Source organism: Myotis yumanensis, unplaced genomic scaffold, assembly GCF_028538775.1.
Source record: "Myotis yumanensis isolate MYYU_CA2020_CCGP unplaced genomic scaffold, mMyoYum1.0.hap1 SCAF_6, whole genome shotgun sequence".
NCBI lineage: Eukaryota > Metazoa > Chordata > Mammalia > Chiroptera > Vespertilionidae > Myotis > Myotis yumanensis.
Genome location: NW_027223757.1, coordinates 22,680,870 through 22,700,795, shown reverse-complemented (window position 1 = coordinate 22,700,795; position 19,926 = coordinate 22,680,870). Strand labels below are relative to the sequence as shown.

Below are 19,926 nucleotides of genomic sequence, written 5' to 3'. Positions count from 1 at the left end.
CATCCAGAAGCGCATCACCTGGAGCAGGGCGATCGCCCACTTGCACCCGCCGCAGAGCATCCAGGTAGCTGGGGGCGCGGCAGGGGTGTGTGGGGGGGTCCTTCTCCAGCTCTCTGCAGCAACCACAGCATCTCCTGGGAGTCCGCTGCATTCCAGGGTCCCGTAGCAATGATGCGTGTGTTTCGTAACAATGATGGAAAGAGAGAAGCCTCTGCCGGTGGCCATTGAAAGCGGGGAGAGGTTGCTGCAGTCGCCACTGCCGTAGAATGTGTGAGTGACAACCTGCGGGGCCCCGCTGGAGTCTCCATCCCGCTCCGTCTTCCTTCGCGGTCTCCAGGAGGGAACTCGGGAACCAGATGCACTAACCGGGCGAGTGCCACCCTGGATCTGTAACTGTGAACTTCCCGCTGTGGAAAATGGTCAACAAAGACATGAATGGATTCCCAGTCAAGAAATGCTCAGCCTTCCAATTTTTTAAGAAGCGGGTAAGGGCAGGTCTTGTTTGTTTCTTTTGTGTTCTGCTCCTCTCTTCAACGCCCTTGGTTGCTGGCCTGTGGGAAGCCTAAGGTTTTGTTGCCCAGCCCAGAAGGAAAGCCCTGCTTCTGGTGGCAGGGGTCCAGCAGGGACTTACACCTGCCTTGATGCAAATTTGGGGGCTTCGGGTGAGATGCCCAGGAAGAGTTGCTTTGGGGAGAGGGGGTTGGACTGGGATGACTTAAGGAGGATTTGAGTTGGGAATGGGAATTTCTCAATCAAAGCCCCAAGACTACAGGCAGCTTCAAAGTGACGGCCTGGATACAGTTATGGCTAGTAATTTAGTCAGGGACTAATTCAGCAGCTCTCTCTCTTATCTTTGAAGGGTTCAACTTTTTCCACCCCTTTCATTCACTCAGTCTCAAGTGCTGCATTATCTTCATTGTCAGAAGCAGCAGCTTCTGGATTCCCAAATCCATTCAGCCAGGAACTTGCTGAGTGTATCCACGGTAAAAATAACAGAGGACTGGAATGACCTTTTACAGAAAGGATGGGATCCAGCATTTTAAAACCTCTATCTCAAGTTGCCTTAATGTTGTTTAGTATGACTGCCTATCTCTTAGAGAGAGCAGTGGGCGGTCTGAATTCAAGTGGTAATATCAGGTCATGCTGCTGTATACATTTATGTCTTAAATTCCTTGTTTGTCCAGTCATAGCATTAATGTTACATTGGTTATGAAGGAGGAAAAAAAAAAGATTTTTCATAATAAACTCAGTTCATTGTCATGGTCCCACTGGCGCTCTGCATACATCTACAAATGTATACACTAGTGGGAGGTACGAAATGAATAACTGTTAATGGGCTGATGAATGACACTCTTATGGAGAGTTTCTTAAGCAACAGAAGCTTCCTTCAGCCCCCAGCTGCCCGGCCTATTTAATACCCAGGGCAATTCCATCAAAATGGCTCTTTCCATTCATTGGTACTTCATTCAGGTTCTTTCTATGCTGCTCCTGACACAGCCCTTCTCTTAACCCACCAGCAGGACCCAGTGAGTTACGGACTGGGCTGGACTCCCTCCCTGCACTAAATGGACCCGGGCTGGCAACAGCAGGTCAGGCCCAGCCAGAGGGCCAGCACAGGCTCCCACATGCCTTTGACTGAGCTCTGCTCAGTAAATCAAAATCTTCCTTCAGGTCCATGGCCAAAACGTATGTGTTAAAACCAAAGCAAACACCACCCTGTCCTGGCGGCTGCTCACGGACAGGAGCCTGACTCCCAGGCAAGGTCGGTCTCTCTGGTGCCGACAGCAAGCCGAATCAAAGCGAGGCCATGCAACTTCTCAGAGCTCCGGTGTTTCTTAGTTTTCCCTGTAGCCCAAATAGTTCTTTCCAAGGAAAGGGCCCTTTGTGAAAAGTAAGTTCCAACGGCAAACAAATGTTTTGCGGATAAAAACTGTCATAGCCCATACTTCAGTACTTAAACTCTTTACTCTTTTAATTAATGAATTTATTTGGTGGTGTAGGGGGAGGGGGGATTATCACACAGGGATGTGTGATAGTTTAAAACTCCTCAGTAGGGATCTTTAATTGACCAAGTGTTTGTCAAGAAGATTGTTTCAAAATTTTATTTATTGATTTATTGATTTATCAGTTGCTTCCTCTCTGTGCCCTGTTGGGGATTGAACCCACGACCTTGGCATATCAGGACAGCTCTTACCAACTGAGCTACCCAGCCAGGGCTGTCAAGTAGATTTTTAAAAGTTGTTTCTTTTTTTCCTATTGAAATGTTCTAATTAATATACCAATTTACCATTGTCCCTCCCCTTAAAAGCATAATTTTACCAATAGCCTTCAGTTGGTGCCTCTGTAGACCTTGAATTTTGCAAAGAACTAGCCTGGGTACTGAGGTCTTATCTGAGTACATGAGAAAGAAGTTTACAGCAAGATCTGACAGGCAGCTTCATCTGCCTTGAACCTGTGTCTGTCGTTTGCTAGAGATAGGTTCAGGAATCCCTCCTCCTGCTTTTCTTACTCCTCAAGGATGGCAAACTACGCAAAATATGACTTTGTGTCCAGTCATGACAACCCCAGGGATAAACTCCTCGATTTTTGTCTACTGGTTCAGTTTGAACCATTACTTTGTTTTGGGTTTTGCTTTTTTGTTTGTTTGCTTTGGCTTATAGTTACACAAATAATATGTAAATAGCTGTTAAGACAATACCAATCTTCCTCCCGATCTTCCTTCCTTCCCCAGAGGTAACTGCTGTTACCATGTTGGTGCCCTTGCTTTCCAGACCTTGCCTGTGAACTTACATACTCACTCACATTCTAGGATGCCTTTGTTTTCAGCTAAGAAGAATCCATTTTTCCTACATTTCATTGTTAAAGTTACACACATTTCTGCATATTTTATTTTTAACCTAGCTGGACAGTCTTACAAAAGAACCCTTTGTTCAGTGCCCACATAAAACCGTGAATGGATCTTGGGGGGGGGGGGGGGGGGGGGGCGGGGATCATAGCTTTTTTAGGACTTACTAAAAAGACTGAGGTTTGAACGCAAATTTTGATTACAGAAAGCTTAGATAGTGCTTCCGATGCCTCTGAGACATTCCAGAGGGAACATGAGAAGCTCACCCAAAGAGAATATGGACTATCTGCCCCTGTCATTCATTTAGGAGAGTAAGTGATGCTACTATTCATTTATTGAGTGCTTATTCTGTGTTAGACATCATGGGCCAAGTGCTTTGCATGTATTATTTATTTAATCTTCATAGTAACCCTATGAAGTAGGAAGAAATAATTGTATGTGAAGAGTGTGGCTTAGTGACTTCAAACAACCAGAGCAAGGTCATGTAGCTAAAAAGTAGCAGAGCTAACATTTATTTTTTTATATATAAATTATATTTATTTTAATGTATGTTTTAATTGTTATAGTATTACAGATATCTCCCATTTTCTCCCCTCCCCCCGCCTCCTCCCAGCCCCTACCCCACCCCAGGTCTTCACTACCCTATTGCCGTGTCCATGGGCTATGCATATAAGTATATAAGTTCTTTGGTTTATCTCTTCTCGTCCCCCCAGCTCCACATTGAGGTATGTCATTCTGTTCCATGCCTCCCTGCTTTGGGTCTTATTTTATTAGTCAACTCATTTTGTTCATTAGATTCCACAAATAAGTGAGATCATGTGAAGTAAGGATGTGGAGAAAATGCAACACTAGTTCATTGCTGGTGGAAATGCAGATTGGTGCAGCCACTATGGAAAATAGTATGGAGTCTCCTCAAAAAATTAAAAATGGAACTTCTAGGAATATATCCTAAAAAAACCAAAACACCAATCAGAAAGAATATATGTACACCTATGTTCATAGCAGTGTTGTTTACAATAGCTAAGATTTGGAAACAGCCCAAGTGCCCATCAGTAGATGAATGGATAAAAAAGCTATGAAATACTACGCAGCTATAAAAAAAAAACAGATCTCTTACCCTTTGGGACAGAGTGGATGGACCTGGAAAGTATTATGCTAAGTGAAATAAGCCAAACTGAGAAAGAGCTAACATTTAAACCTTGTTTGATCTAAAACCCATATTCTTAATCCAGACTTTTATTTCAAATCACCCTCTCTTCCTTTTTTTCATAACAGAATCTTGTTTTTCCCCCAATTAAAATTCTTGTGCCACTACCTAGCTTATCAGACCTGTGAAGGCAGCCAAGCTTCTGGACACTCCTTTCAACCCTAGTAGTGACTGTGACAGTGACCATGACCAGGCAGCTCTGGGGAACCTGGCATACAGGGACACAGTCTGAAGAAATGCAGTCCTGGTACTTGTTCCCCCAAAGCCTCGTGCTTTCCACCTTCATGTCTTAAAAGCTCAACTAAATCAGCTTATTTTCATATAGTTGAGAATTGCTAAGCTAAACTCGGTAAGAGTTCTACTTTCATTCTCTAATGCATTAATAAGCACTGGATACCTATGGATTATGTTTTATTCCTAGAGTCTCTAAAATATCATTTCAGATGAATTGGAAAATGTCCTTAACAGTTTTAGTGTCACAATCCAAGCCCTTTAAAAGTTATCAGATGTGCTACAAATAATTTATTTTCATGGGTTTAAAGATTTGTTTGTGATTCAGATTCTTGCACGGTAACTCAGAAAACACAAACAAATGACATTCTCTTCAACTTGGTCATCCATTTTGTAAACACAGTAGGTAAAAAAGACTTCCACAGCCATAATTACATTAGCTTTTGTAAAATGCCAAAGGGCATCTAGCCACATAGAATTTTGGATTTGGAATGAACCTTAGAAATCCTCTCATTGGACCTCACTTCCAGATCTGGTGTGTTTTGCTCTTCATTCTGCTCTCAAAAAATGCCTCATGCATTTTTTTTAACAAAACAAAAAAAGAAAGAAAGTACAGTTCTTGTCTTCATAGAGCTAATTGCATAGTGACCACAACTTCGGTAAGACACTTCTGTCTTGAGGTGGTATTTTATTTTGTGAACAATTATTTGTATTATTATTTGTATTATTCTTTAATGACAATAAATTTTCTAATAACAATCACTTATATAGCACTAATATTCCTAGGCACTGTTCTAAGAGGCTTAAGTATATTATTTATTTAAATTCTCACAAACAAACAAAAACAAAACCCACGAAGGTAGATGTTATTGTTGTCCTGGTTTCACAGATGTATCAGGTGGAGGAACTAGCCCTAATTCACACAGTTAGTTAGTGGCAGAGTCGGGATTTAAATCAAAGCGCCCAGCTTCAGAGTCCATATTCTTAACCACTGTCTATCCTGCCTGTTGACGTTATACAATCCCGCCTGGTCAGAGGGAAGTGAAAAGGTATGACTGCCTCCAGCTTCCTCCTTTCTCTAAACATGATGGGGAAGCAAGCAAAGGTTTTCAGCCCGGTTATGACGTTCACTCTAACAGAGCTGAGAAATGAAGTAAAGCTCTCTGAAGTGGTTATTTTCCATAACTGTCCCATGAACAGTAGCATGCCTTTGCATTTTATTTTTCCTTTCTGTTCTATTATGTCTGCTTAAAAGCATCTGAATTGGAATGATAACAAAGGTCCTTTACTTATGTGAAATCCTCCATATCTTTTCAGAGGCTCTAGAATTTATTGAGTGTTTACTGAGGGTCAGTTAGTGTCCAAAGTACTTTACTAGTGTAACCCTCATAATCACTGCATTATGCCCATCTTACAGACGAAGAAACTGAGGGTCAGAGAGGTAAGTGGTCCAAGATCATAGTGCTAGGGAGAGCTAGAATCCATAGAGCCAGAATTCAAACTCAGGCGGTCAGCTTTGGCACCACCAATCTTCACATTTGCATCATGGGAGTGAACTTCTATGATGCTAACACAGGAGCAGGGTTGGCTCTCACCACTGGAAACTACCTGTGAAGATGATCCAGAGGCGACTGAGGGTGGAGGTGGCTGGTAGCTACAGCTATGGAGAGATACATTTCCCGAGGGACTCCTGAGGGCAGTAACAATGCTTCCCAACAAATCAGAAGTCTGTCTTAGAGTTCTCCAAGATATAGTTGATCATACTTTCTGGAACCATGGTGGCTACTTCAATAGCTTCTACTGTGCTTTTTTCAGAAGTAGCTAAAATCTGAGCTGAGTCCCTCCTGTATGTGCTCCAACAGCACAGTACACCTGTGGGAGCTACAGGTGAGTCAACAGTTTTGATATTGCAGTGCAGTGTGACTGGGGCCATGTGCTTGCTGCTGGAGTCCTAAGGACAGAGATCCCCTGTTCCCTTGTCCACTGTATCCCATACTTGTCAAACCCCATTTGTTAAATGAAAGTATGAATTAAATGAATGGATGAATGAATTATTGTATTTTCCCTAAGTCATTGTCTTGTCTTCCTCCTCTCCCTTCTTCCTTCTTGAAACAAATAAATGGCTTAGGAATCTAATGCATTTTAGTTCTCTCGATGTTAGGATATGGATTATATATAAAGAAAGACTTTGAAAAATAAAATAAATCTGATTCAAAGACAAATGTCACTATTCTTAATAGCTGGCAAGTACTTAGGAGACTTTGACCTTAGCTTGTTTGCTCATCCAACGCCCATACCACAACTTCACGATAATGTGTTTCCTGTTAGGCCAAGCAAGACAGACATAATATTGATTCATTCATCTCTTTTTGTTTTATATTAATACAAATCATTGACTTCAATACTATACAGCTCTGCATTATGTCTTCTACCTAGAGTTCTAAAAACATCTTTCCAATGATTATTTTCCCTCATTTTCAACATGGTCTTAGGAGCCACCGAGTATGAAAAAAGTTTGAACTCCAGATGCTTTTTCCACTTCCACCACTAAGACTTGGGGGCTTTGGATGGACAGAGCAGGATGACCTTGTCTGGCTAGGGTTGGCTCTGCTTGGGAACACTGGTGAGAAGCCATTCTCAGGTAGTAGCTCTTCTGTCACCTACGCAGTTCTCAAGACAGCTGTCTGAGGTAGGCTCTCATTCTGCTGTAGCACCTGGGACATGTTTTGAGTGAAAATTGTAGCAGAGTTCTTTGAAAGTTCTATGTTGTTTTTTTAAGAACTGGTGTTGAAGTATTGGTTTCATATGTAACGCAGGAGTAAGAAATAGCCTGAGCTCACCCATATTTGATGCTTTGTCAATGCTTACTAAGACAAAGCAAATCTAAAATGGAGGAAGGTGGGGAGAGCCATTAAAATACATGTCCTCAATTGGAGATTTCTGATTAGAAAAGCATAAGTGTTAGAATTGTAATTAAAAATGGGTCAATAGAAAAGATTAATTAGAAATTTAGGTCAAGCTACAGACAGATGTGAAAGCATATTTTAAAGTGTGGTGTTTTCTTTAAATGCATACCAGTTACTTTTTTTAGAAGCAAGCTCAAAAAGTTAAATAGTAAATATCAGCATTCTTAACACCGGCAGATCAGGCCAGAACTCCAGACTTGCCAGTGGAATGCTGTTTTCTGCCTGCTGACTCAAAACTCAGTTCCTAGCTTGTCAGCTTGTCTGAGTGTGGAATTGCTGGCTCCACACCAACACAGGGACGAAGACTTTTATTCCTTCTGTGGGGATTAAGAAAGTGAAGTTCACAGGGCAAAAGGAATAAGCACTTGGATCTCTTGAAGTTCTTCCTATTGGGAAGGCAAACTCTCTGGCCCTTAGCCTCAGGGCACCCTCCTGGCCCCCAAATTAGAAGGGCATTTGTAGCCACCTACTCTTGCCCTTGGTCTAAAAGCAGGCATACCCAGCAAGTGGCCAGGCTTCTTTGGCAGACTGACCGCACAGTGCAGCTGGCAAATTTTAGAAGATTGTGTGTAGAAGGAAGAGGAGAAGGAGGCAGGAGGAGGACAAAAGCAAACAGCAAGTCACATTAGGGACCACGTTGGCTTCCTCATGCAACTGCTCCGACAGTTGGAGAAAGGATTTCTGTTAGAGTTTGTTTACTTTCACACCTATTTATTCACAACATTCTATAACAATTTTGTAAGTATTTGCAGCAGAAGAAAATAAAAGGCATGGCTGTAACTAGGGCAGTAGGAGAATCTTCCCCTTGGTAGTGCAGGATGCCAAAATTCCTCTATTTGCTTTCCAGAGCCTGCTGGGACAGTTTCCTGGGAAGAGTCCACTTAGCTATTTTTATAGCATTGGGGTCACCTTGGTTTCTTTTCCCTTCCTAGGTCAGGGCATTCACCCAAAATGCCATTTGCTTGGGGAATGACTGATCATATGGTTCGGTCCTTTTTTCCTTCCTCTCTTCTTTTTAATATCTCCCCTCCCCATTCTCTGTCTCTCTCTCTGTCTCTCCCTCAGCCCCCCTCCCCACCCCATCTCTGGAGGATAAGCTCACATTAAGGCAAAACAGAGAAAATCCTGACGTGAAATACCCCTAGACTCCTACTCCTTAGAAAACAGAGAGCTTGTGTTATTTCTAACCCAGTGGTTTCAGGAACATCTTACCACCTGAAGCTGTTAGAGTGAAATCGCCCAATATAGAACACCTTGGCCATTCAAAGATTTTTGTTTCTAGGAATAGCAAGGTGAAAAGGTTCCCAAAACTGTTAAAACATTTTAAGATGCAAGTCTTTATAGGATCAACATTAAAATATACCAAGGGAGGGGGATGTTCATTGGGTATAAATATTTTTTCAATGTTTATTACTCACAAATATAATCTTTTCTGAAAAAGACCATATTTCCTTTTAACCCAGAATCTTTTTAGACCAGTACTAATTTGGTTTATATACAGAAAAAAAAAAAAAACATAAGAAAGAAAACTGTGAGTATTGCTCAGGCGATGTGGTTCAGTGGTTGTGTGTTGACCTATGAACCAAGAGGTCACGAGTCAATACCCAGTCAGGTCACATGCCTGGGTTGCGGGCTCAGTCTCCAGTAGGGGGGATGAAGGAGGCAGCTGATCAATGGTTCTCTATCATCATTGATGTTTCTATCTCCCCCCTCCCTTCCTCTTTCTGAAATAAACAAAAAGATATTTTTTAAAAATAACAATAATAAAAAAATAAAGTTTGGGGAGAAGGGGTCAAAAGTTATACTCGGATTTTTTTACCCTGTCTTGTTCAAGGGTCAAATGCATATAAATTTGGGGGTGGACACAATTTAACTATTAACAAAGGTTTGTCCTTGCCATTGAAGCCTCATTTCTATCTGAAATGGAGCATCCCCAAGAGAATGGTCTCTAAGGTGGTATTTTTTACTTTGTTAAAAATGTTGAAGTTCTGGGAAACATTATTGCAGAAAATCTGTAACACTGCAGAATATCAGGTAAGACAGAGGTTTGGCAGGCAAGGGAATGTTAAAAATGGTAATGTGGTTCAAGGGGAAGTGACTAGTAATTGGGAAAAAGATTGCTGCTCAATGTTATATAATGAAGCTTTAGGAGCTACATTGATGAGATGTCTAATGTAGCACGTAAGAGCTTGCAACTAACTAATAATAATCTGTAAAAGTTCTCTAAAGACCACCAATAGAGAACATACAAAAAAAAAAATGTGCTTTCTCCTTTAACTACTTGACCTCAAAGATTAACGGTTACATAGTAAGAAGTAGGAGCCGGCACTTATTGTATTCAGGGCCGTAGTGATCAGTTTTGATGAAGTAGTCATATCTATTTGTCTACTAGCCAGCTTTTACGTGTAAGGGCCCACACCTTAAATCAGGCAGTCAAGAGTAAGCCTTGAGACCTGACCTCATTCAGATGGAATTTCAGAATGTGTAATTTTTTTCATCTGATATCTTGACAGTCAGTTCTTGTGTGATACACCTCATTCTTTTCCAAAAGATAGAGCAATGAAAAGTTATAACAGTGGCTTCCTTCCTAAAGCCATTAACTTTTAAACAGCAGGTTCAGAATTAGTGTTGAAACTCCACCCCTTCCCTTTTTTTTCTTTTTTATTTGCAGCATGAACAGCCAACATGAATTGAGCACCTACATGTGCCAGGCATTATGATAGGAGTGGGGGTATGAGAAATTACATTTTTCTTTATTCTCCCCAGCTACCTCATCCCTAGGAACTTGGATCACATCTCCTTGTTATACACTCTTTATAGGTCATTGTACTTTTCTTTATGGCACCAGTAAATCTATAATCACATATTGCTATAGGCCTTTAATTAATGTCCTTAACATTAATCAATATCCTTTTAAACTATGGTCTTTATGAGGAGAGGAGCTTTTCTGTACATTTACACTCCAGGGTCAAGCTCCTGAAGGTCATCAATAAATTCTTGTTGAAACAAATAAAAAGAGGACATTATGAAAATCTGATCTAAGAGGGAGAGTGAAAGGGAGTTGACCTAAAATCCCACATAAAAATTAAAAGTCCTTTAAATTTTGTTCTGTTTTGTTTTAAACAGGGGCATCTGCTAAGACTCCATGTGGGAGGAACCTTTGTATTCTAAATGAGAATGAGACCTCTATTGAAGCCATTGTTTTCTATCATTTACTGTCCCTCGTGAAAAGATCCACATAATAAATTCCTCTTTAAAGACTTTTTTTTCTGAAGGAAATTACATTTAGCATGATATAATCCCACACATCTGTCTCAGTTGCCAGGAAACTCAAAGCTAAATTTAAAGGGAAATTTAGTGAACGAATTAGACACATCATTAGAAATAACGCTCAGTTGCTGAATTTGGTTTTAATCTTGTGCTATTAACTCTGTTGTTAATGTGTATCTCATTGTAAACTGCTTCTGAGGTTTTTAAAAATAATGTAAAAGGCATTTAGTTAAAAAGCAAAGAGCAACTATGAAGGTCTAGTTGCAAATATTAAAAGTAGTTCATCATTATACTAATGCATTACCATTACGATAACCAGTACACATAGAAAAAGTGTAGTTCTAAAGTATGAAGTGCTTCTCTACTAACTCTTCTTCTTGAAAATGCTTATTTCAGACCAGATGAAATTAACTGCTGCAGCAGAGCTAACTTTTAACCTGTAGACTTATTATCTCAGATAGACAACATAAGCCACTTGGACTCAAAGTAAAAAGTATAGGAATGCTTTCAGTTTGTCCCACCAAAATCTAGTCGATTTTTCCAAATTGTATCAACTGTACTAAATTTATGTTATCTATTGTTTCATGACAAAATACTCAAAATTTAGTGGTGAAAAATCCACTTTTTTCCCCCCTCAGGATTCCCTTTTTTGCCTGCCTCCTTGGGGGACCACTCACACCATGGAAACTCAGTGTGGTTTCTGGGGCACAAGACTCCCCAGGCTCTCCCACCTCCGGGCTATTGGACATTTTCCTTCCAGGCTTCTGCTCTATTCTGCCTCCATTATAGGAGTGTCTGAGGCTCAAGCCTGGCTAATGAGCCCCATTCCCCCACCATCTCTTTCTCTCTTTTCCCTCTTACTCTGGCTCTCCACCTTTCTCACTTTCCCAGACACTGCCTCCTTCCCAGCAACACACAGGCTCATTCATTCCCACACTTTAAATACAATCCGTAAACTTCCATAAATTCATCAGTTCTCTGAATGCCAGATGCCTATTCCCCGTTGTCTACTTAATTTTCCCCTTCAGTTGTCTCACAGACACCTTGAACCCATCACGTCCAAAATTGGGCACTGTTCTTCCTCCCTACCTAGCATTGTTCTTTCTCCAGTTTCCCCCAGCTCAATAAATAAAACGGTCATTTACTAATTTGTTAGAGCCAGAAACCTACAAATATCCTTCTTTCTTTTCTTCCAACACCAATGCAATCCATCGACCCATCTTACTGAGTTTATCTCTAAAACAGATTTTTTTTAAAAAAAAAATCCCCTTCTATTGATCTCTAGGGCCTTGGTGCAAACCATCATTGTCTTTTTATTTATATTTTTTATTGATTTTAGAGAGAAAGGAAGAGGGAGAGAGAAAGAGAAACATCAATGCTGACAGAGAATCATTGATCGGCTGCCTCCTGCACACCCCACACTGGGTATCAAGCCCGCAACCTGGGTATGTGCCCTAACCGGGAATTGAACTGGGACCTCTTGGTTCTTAGGTTGATGCTCTACCATTGAGCCACACCAGCTGGGTCCATCATTGTCTTTTGACTGAACTTTTTATTATAGAGCCTCTTGACTCTTCTCTGCACATACTCTTTCCTGTCTTTCACCTCCTTGACTTCCCCACGAAAAAATCACAGCACTTAGCCAGATGGACAGGTTTCCCACAGTAGGAGGTTTTCCTGTGGAAACAGGCAGTGAGAATGGAAGGGGCCTCATCGAGGGAAGTGGCAAACTTGACTGCGAGGCCAGGTTCCTTCTTTATAGCAGTGAACTTGTTTACTGTCTCCAAGAGCTACTATTTTGTGGCTATCTGGCCTCATTGGCCTTCTTGATATATTTTCTTTTCCTGAATAAAAGAAGCATTTTATTTTGTGAAGAACTGAGATGTTGAGACCCTCTTGAGAATAGCTAATATTATGCTTTCATTTAAATTATATTGTTCATCCCCACCTACCTCAGGGGAAGGCTAAAAAAAGGAAAGTCACGGGGATTGGAAAAGCTACCAGAGGCTCTGAAACCCTGTCTGAAGGAAGTAGCCTAATTCTTTCTTTAAAACTAGAATAAGCAGACATATCCAAACATTGAATATTCCAGATTGAAAATCTTTTTTCCTATTGGGACTCTACCCCTCCCCGCCTCTCCACACACACTCCTGGTGCCCTGGTGGCTTACTGAGCCAGAGTATAATAATGTTAGGAACCATACTTTTTATAGGTTTTACTTTTTGCCAATTGACCACTTTGGATAGTTTTCAAAGCCTTCCCCATTCTGGACACATCTAGCATACTTCATCTTCTCCCCTGTACTCTTTGGCACAACTCCCCACCTGGGCCTCCATCTCTTCACTCTAACCATTCTTCTGCCTGGAAAGTCCTCCTTTTGTTCATCTCGCACCCTGACCCCACACCGACCCCACACTGAACTAAATTCTACATATTTTCCAGAGCCAGCTGTACTTCCATGTGATCCACGATGCTTACCCAGCTACCATGAATTGCTCAGATTGCTTTCTTCAAATACCTCTTCACCTCTTAGTAAATGCTGACTTACAGTAGTAATTACCCCTTATTTGATTATAATCTGCTAGCACAAGTGGCATTTTCATAGCACTTCATTTAGAAAATGTTTGATGATTTTTTTTTTCTCCCTTGTGTCTCACAACTCAGGAATGCAAGTGTCCTTAACCTTACTTTACTAACAGGGGTACTGGGCATCAGAAAGATTAAGTCACTTCCCCATGGCCACACAGATAGAAAGGCCCACATCAATTGATGACATGTGACATTCTCTTTCCATTACATCACATCACTTCTCTGGCAACTGGTGTGGTTTTCACCGTGCATTCGATGCTCACGATCTATTATTGGAGGAACTTCAGAGACTTGAAATGGAGTTCTTCAGTTTCATGCTAGCATTGTCAGAGTCTTGGATTTACTAGTGGGAAGTAGAAGGGAACCCGCTTTTAACTCTTACTTCCGTTTGCTTACTAACGGTCTTCATTGTCATTTCTTAGCTCAGTAGACCTAGATCCTTCCCTGGAGAAGTGCCTCCACCTCCTAACCGGCCTCCTGCTGCCAGTCTTGCCCCATGGAACCCTCCAAACTGCAGTGCAGAAGAGCTTCCTAAAATACAAGCTGGAGCTTGGTATCCCTGCACTTACAACACTTCAATGGTGCATCACAATCTCAAAATAAAGTCCTAACTCCTCAGCATTGCACATAAAGCTTACTAAGATGTGGTCCTTGCAATCCTCCAATCCTCTCTCGCCCCTTCATCTCTTTCCCTGCCTTCTTCTTCCCCTTCCTCACCCGCTGAATTCCATTCTCCAAATGTGCCGAATAGTTTACCTTTCCCCAACTGTGCCATCCTGCCACCAGTCCAGGGGCTAAACCTGGGGTTTACAAACCCTTTACAGAAACTTGGATGAAAAAAATGGACCTGTGTTTGTTATCACTAATAGAAATCACAGATATTTTCATTCACATGACAGTTGTTGAAGGTATCACAATATATTGTGTATCCTTATCATTACTGAGATATTTTTGTAGTTATTAGCTCTCATATAAACCTTGTTATCTAATGCATTAACAAAGAATCACTTATAGTACTAAGAGTATTTATATAATACTAAAAATATTTTTAAAAATTGTTTGCTGCTTGGCTGGCATGGCTCAGTGGTTGAGCATCGATCTATGAATCAGGAGATCATGGTTCCATTCCCAGTCGAGGCACTTGCCCAGGTTGCAGGCTCCATCCCAGGTGTGGGGTGTATAGGAGGCAGCCAACCGATGATCCTCTCTCATCATTGATGTTTCTATCTCTCTCTCCCTCTCCCTTCCTCTCTGAAATCAATAAAAATATTTTTAAAAATATTTTGCTAACTGTATTTTAATATGATTGATTTGCCTTCATCACCCTATGATTTTACTTTATTCATTAAAAACTTGTTCTAGGAAGGGATCCTTAAGTTTCACCAATCAGTCAGGAGTCAAGGCTCCAAAACATCCTTAAAATGTTCTTCTGATCTCAAATCCGTACTCTTGACCTGGCCGATATTCACTCATTCTTCAGGGCTTGGTTAGGTACATCATTGAGAGTCCTGTTCTTTGATCCTCCAAGACTGAAAACTCTTTCTGCTTCTTTAGCAGTGAACTTTCCTCAGGTATGACACTGATATCACAATGGTATGGCTACTTTTCCTTCACTGGACTCTATCACAGACACAAGCTCCTTGAGGCCAGTCCTGTGGCTTATCCCTGCCATATCCACAGTGAACAACACATAGTGAGTCCTCCACGGTCCTCTGTTCAATGCAGACTTTTCTCACCCCATTGTAGTGTTGTGGCTCCTCCAGAACTATTCATCCATATAAATATTCATCGGGACTCTACTAAGTCCCATGGACTTTCTAGGCACCGAACATAGAACAGAATAATGCAGACAGAAATGCCTGCCCTAGATGTTTATATTCTCAAGAAGTGAGCTAGTCAATAAACAAAATTAAAGCACTCTGATCACAAGAAAACAAATACTATATGATTCCATTTACATAAGGTACATACAGTAGTCACATTCATGGAGACAGAAAGTAGAAAGGTGGTGCCAGGGGCTGGAGGGAGTGGGGGATGAGGAGTTAGCGTTTAATGGGTACAAAGTTTCAGTTTGGGGAGATGAGAGTTCTGGAGGTGGATGTTGGCATGGCTGAACAACAATGTGAATGTACAAAACTATACACTTAAAAATGGTTAAAATGATAAATTTGATGTATATTTCACCACAATTTTTTTTTTAAAAAAGCAAAACACACTAGATGGGAAATGTGCTGTGGAAAAAGAAAGACGGGAAGGGGGGAGAGCAAGGGCTGAGAGGAAGGAGGCTAGGCTGGCCTCGGTGCTACAAAGATTTCTTGCTCAGGACCTGAGCTACATGCACAACCATGTGTGTGGAAGAAGATTCAGAAAGACCCCAACCTTCTGTCTGATTACCAGTGGGTACAAAAGTACAGCTTTTGATATGGCCAGTGCATTGCTAAATCCCCGAGTACCGATGCCTCTCATTCTCCCTGGCACTGCCTTGAAAATCAGTCAATGAGTGAAATCCTCAAGAGAAACATTGCATCTCACATTGTTACTCAGACCTACCATTTATCTCTCCTTGTCCACATTTTGGTTTGACATAAGCACTTCTCTGCTGTGCGTCATCAAAGAATTATGAGACCATTTGAGGAGGTGAAGATGACGAGTTTTTTTTAATCAGATAATTATACCTGATTTATATCTCTAATGGCTCCATAAATCACCTTAATATCCATGCTTCCCTGAGCCTGGTTTTACACTATTTACTTTTCTTAACTCACAAAATGTAATCAATATGGATTCCAAGTCTAATTATAATCCTTTAGTAAGTGGCCTGACTTCTGTTTTGCCAACATTTTAAATACAAGTTTTTATTAAGGCAAATGTTATCAAATCTTGAGATTTAAAGTTTGATCTACATAATATCAAAACAACTGGTTATAAAGTAAAACTTCTATCCAATCAACTCTGTTTGGGATTTACATTGTCAACTGTATAGCCCTAGCTGAATTTTTTTTAAGTGGAGTATGAGCAATAAGTAAACAGAGATCTAATGCTCTTATTTGTCTCTTACCTAAGGTTCCACCATTTAGGGACACTATAACCAGCAAAGCCTCATGAAATATTAAGTCTAATGCTCCTTTGTAATCTTATCTTAGTTAACTGTAACTTTATATAAATATATATAGAGAGATTAGATATAGATATAGATATAGATATAGATATAGATATAGATAAATATAGATAGATGACAAATATTGATTTCAGAGAAGAAGGGAGAGGGTGAGAGACATAGAAACATCAACGATGAAAGAATCATTGACCAGCTGCCTCCTGCACACTGGGGATTGAACCCGCATCCCAGGCATATGCCCTGACTGGGAATCAAACCGTGACCTCCTGGTTCATAGGTCAATACTCAACCACTGAGCCACTCTGGCTGGGCATTAACTGTAACTTTTTAAGATTTTTTAAATTTACAAACACTTCTCAATTAAATTGTAAGACTTTTATAGCAAATTATAAAACATCTTACATTGTCTAGATCTTAAAGTATAGATTTCTACAGTGTAATTCTTCAAAAATGAAAATACGCTCTTCTTCCCACCTTCTTCTGAGACAGACAAAAAACCATGGAATGGTTTACCTGAGAACACAGCCTAGAAACAAGGGAGTCACTAATTATACAAACAACATATGACTTAGAGAAGAAGCTTCCTAATCATGGTGCTGCCATTCCATTTCCCTCTTGGTCCTTTTTAAAAAAATTCTATCCGATGGAAACCCTTTGACATTTCTGTCATTGTGAAGGTGTATTGGTATAAAAAAGGAAATATTTAAGTAGCTGCTAAATCAAAAACCTTGGCCAAATACTAGGTGACGTGCTTCTGGTTTTAAGGTTAGTTATGTCTAGCATTGAACACTTTTTAAAGCGATTTCTTTCATTTTGGAGCCCTTTCATCGTTTTTTCCCACTTGCATGTGTTTACTACTTAATGTGTTTGTAAAATGATCCCTTCTTCTATAACATGGGACCTATTCCTGGGCTTCGTTTTTATAATGAAATCCATTTGTGCAAAGCAATGAACTCTTTAAGGTTTCATTTTTTTAAGTAACTTAATTTCTCTGAGTCTCACTTTCCTCATCTGTAAAATAGCAGAAGTTCTTTTCTAAGTACAATTTCTGTGAAATGATTTGCTCCCCTGCTGTAATTTGTAAGCAATGCATACACCCACCACTCCCCTACAGTAAGGACCCGATACATTCTCATCAGCTCCTTCAAAAAGCTCCTAACAGAGCTCTCCACCATCTACCTCTCCTCACTCCAAACCATCTCCCACAGGCTGAGCTGCAGATAAACATTTAATATGCAGTGACAGGTGTGCAACTGACCTGCTCACAAGATTCATTACAAACCCTTAAGCTGGAGCCCGTAGTCATAGCAACAGGACCTCAGTCAGGACCTTTCCCACCTTCCCATCTTCTTTCTCTGCATGTTCCCTGCAATCATTCATGTGCCCATTTAAATATATTTACTGAGGACTGACCACCTGCTGAGCACTGTGATGAATGCTAGAAGCAATGATGCACCAAACCCGATTAAGTTCCAGAGAGGGAACTTCTTGTGACTCAGGAGGGAAGAAGGTAGTTTATGAGAGGTGCCACACAAGACCACGGGACTCAAGCAGAGAGACTGAACACAGGGACAAGTTTAGAGAGTAAAGTAGAAAAATTCAACAGGAACTCATAGACTTCCTTAAAAAGTTCTGTCATTGGCTTAAGCACAATGAGAAGACACCTTTATTGAATGGAACTGCAATACCGTGTAATTTTTCTCCCCCCAAGTTGGTGCTTGTACAGTTCCTTCAGCGTGAGCTACACTCTTCATCTTTCCAACTTATAGCCAGTGTTTAGAACACCAACTTCAAATGCCTTCTCTGCCATGGAACATCTCCTTCTCTCCCGAAACCATATTGAGCTTTTGCTGCAGTCATTAATATCCTCAGCTCTTTTAAGTACTAGATATAGAGGGTCCGATATGGAAGCCACTAGCTCTGTGTGGCTATGAGCACGCAACATGTGTGAAATTACCGACTAAAGTGTGGCAAGTCTGAATTGAGATGTGCTATATGTGTATCAAAGTTTAAGGACTTAGTATATAAATAAGTAAATACAAAAAACTCATTGATAATTTTATATTGATTACATTTTGAAATGAAAATGTTTTAGATACATTTGGGTTAAACAAGTTGTGTTATTAAAATTAATTTCCTCTTTATTTAATGTGCCTAGTAGAACATGTAAAATTACAAATGTGGTTCACATTATATTTCTATTGGAAACACTCTTTAGACTATACACTTCCTGAATAGTGAGTGTTTATTCAATTATGCATGTTTATCCCCCTAAGGAACACACTAGCTTGTCCATAGTAAAGACTCAGTAAATAATGTTTAAATTTATTGCTATTCTCTCGAGGTTTTTGAAAAAGTACTTTACAATTTTAGTACGCTACTTTCTAACTGAAATGTGTGGCCAGAACTCCACAGTGAAGACAATGGGTGGGGGAGGGGAACACATTTTCCATCAGCCCCAAGAAGGTTAATGTATGGAACATGTGGTGTGACCATGGCAAACACAGGAGCTCTGACTGCTGATTCAGGAGGTTTCTCTGTTTCCAAAACATGAACTTTTATTGCAGTCTGTGGAAGGAACATTAGGACAAGAGGATCCTTGTGGTTTCTCGCTGTATCTGTGGAAAAAATCCGAGATTAAGGTTTAAATTAAACTGACATTAAAAGAGCCTTTGTAGTCACTATGTGTGTTTTAACATCTGTTGCTATAGCTAAACTGACACTGATTATTACAAATTATGGTTCATGAGTGATTAAATAAAATGTGGTTTCCTACTAATGGACATTTTCTTGTGTTGACTTGATCCTCTTTAATGATGAGACATAGACCAAGGAAAAATTATTAAATGTACAGAAAGCATAACACAGAGGAAAAATTAGGGGATACCATGCATTTCTGGTATGAGAAAAAAGCATTTAGGAATTCCCAGTACCACATCTGTAATTTTATGCATTATTTTGTTTTGGCTGACTTCTCTGTGGGGTTCATGGAGGCTCCCCCATGGTGACCTTCATACACATTCTCCTTTATGTTAAGGGGCCTCTGAGGATGAACAAACATGTTTCTAATCATGAGATGGTTGGGGACAACTCATTGCCAATTAGCAAACCTGATTCTGAGGATATTACATTTTACACCTAGAAAAGATGTTTAGTTTGAAACTTTTCTCCAGGCTTATTTTCTGTTACTCTCACAGAAGAGCCTTCTGCTTCAAACAAACCTGTCTTCTCATTGACTATTGAAATGCCTGCTACTTATCTATGTTCATCTGTACCTTCACCCTGCTACAGACCGAGGGTTCTCTCTGAGTCTCACAGTCAGACTCCCCTCAAAATGTTGTCAGATTGCTACTGAAGATTAAGTATGGAAAGGATTCTCACACTAGTCCCTCTCATAGGGCAACTAGTCCCTCTCAGACAGGAGGCTGCTCCCATGCCGGGCGCCTCGTTTGGGTACAATTGTTTGTGGCCAATATGACAAGGTCAGGTTATTGTTTTGTCCTCACAAAGAGAAAAGGGAGTGGCAGACACCCAGAACTAATAAGTTCCTCTCTATTATCCCAAGTATCATACCTATGTATGTGAGTGCTGTTTCTGTTCATTCCTAAACTCAAAAAACTTTTTTAAAGAAATGATTTATTTAATTACATCAATCACACTGTATATGATGGATGCTAGGATTGAAATGGGTTTGCCAATT

The 19,926-nt window shown here is 40.4% G+C and overlaps 1 protein-coding gene across 1 annotated transcript in view; it reads left to right on the top strand.

The window, feature by feature from the left end:
* The first annotated feature begins 401 nt into the window (after positions 1 to 401).
* Positions 402 to 19,926, top strand: part of SGK1 (serum/glucocorticoid regulated kinase 1) — a 101,072-nt gene continuing 81,547 nt past the window's right edge. Inside the window, exon 1 of the mRNA XM_070417727.1 lies at positions 402 to 485. Within this exon, the coding sequence (XP_070273828.1) occupies positions 417 to 485 (69 nt within the window). The 5' untranslated portion in view covers positions 402 to 416. The remainder of the gene's footprint in view (positions 486 to 19,926) is intronic.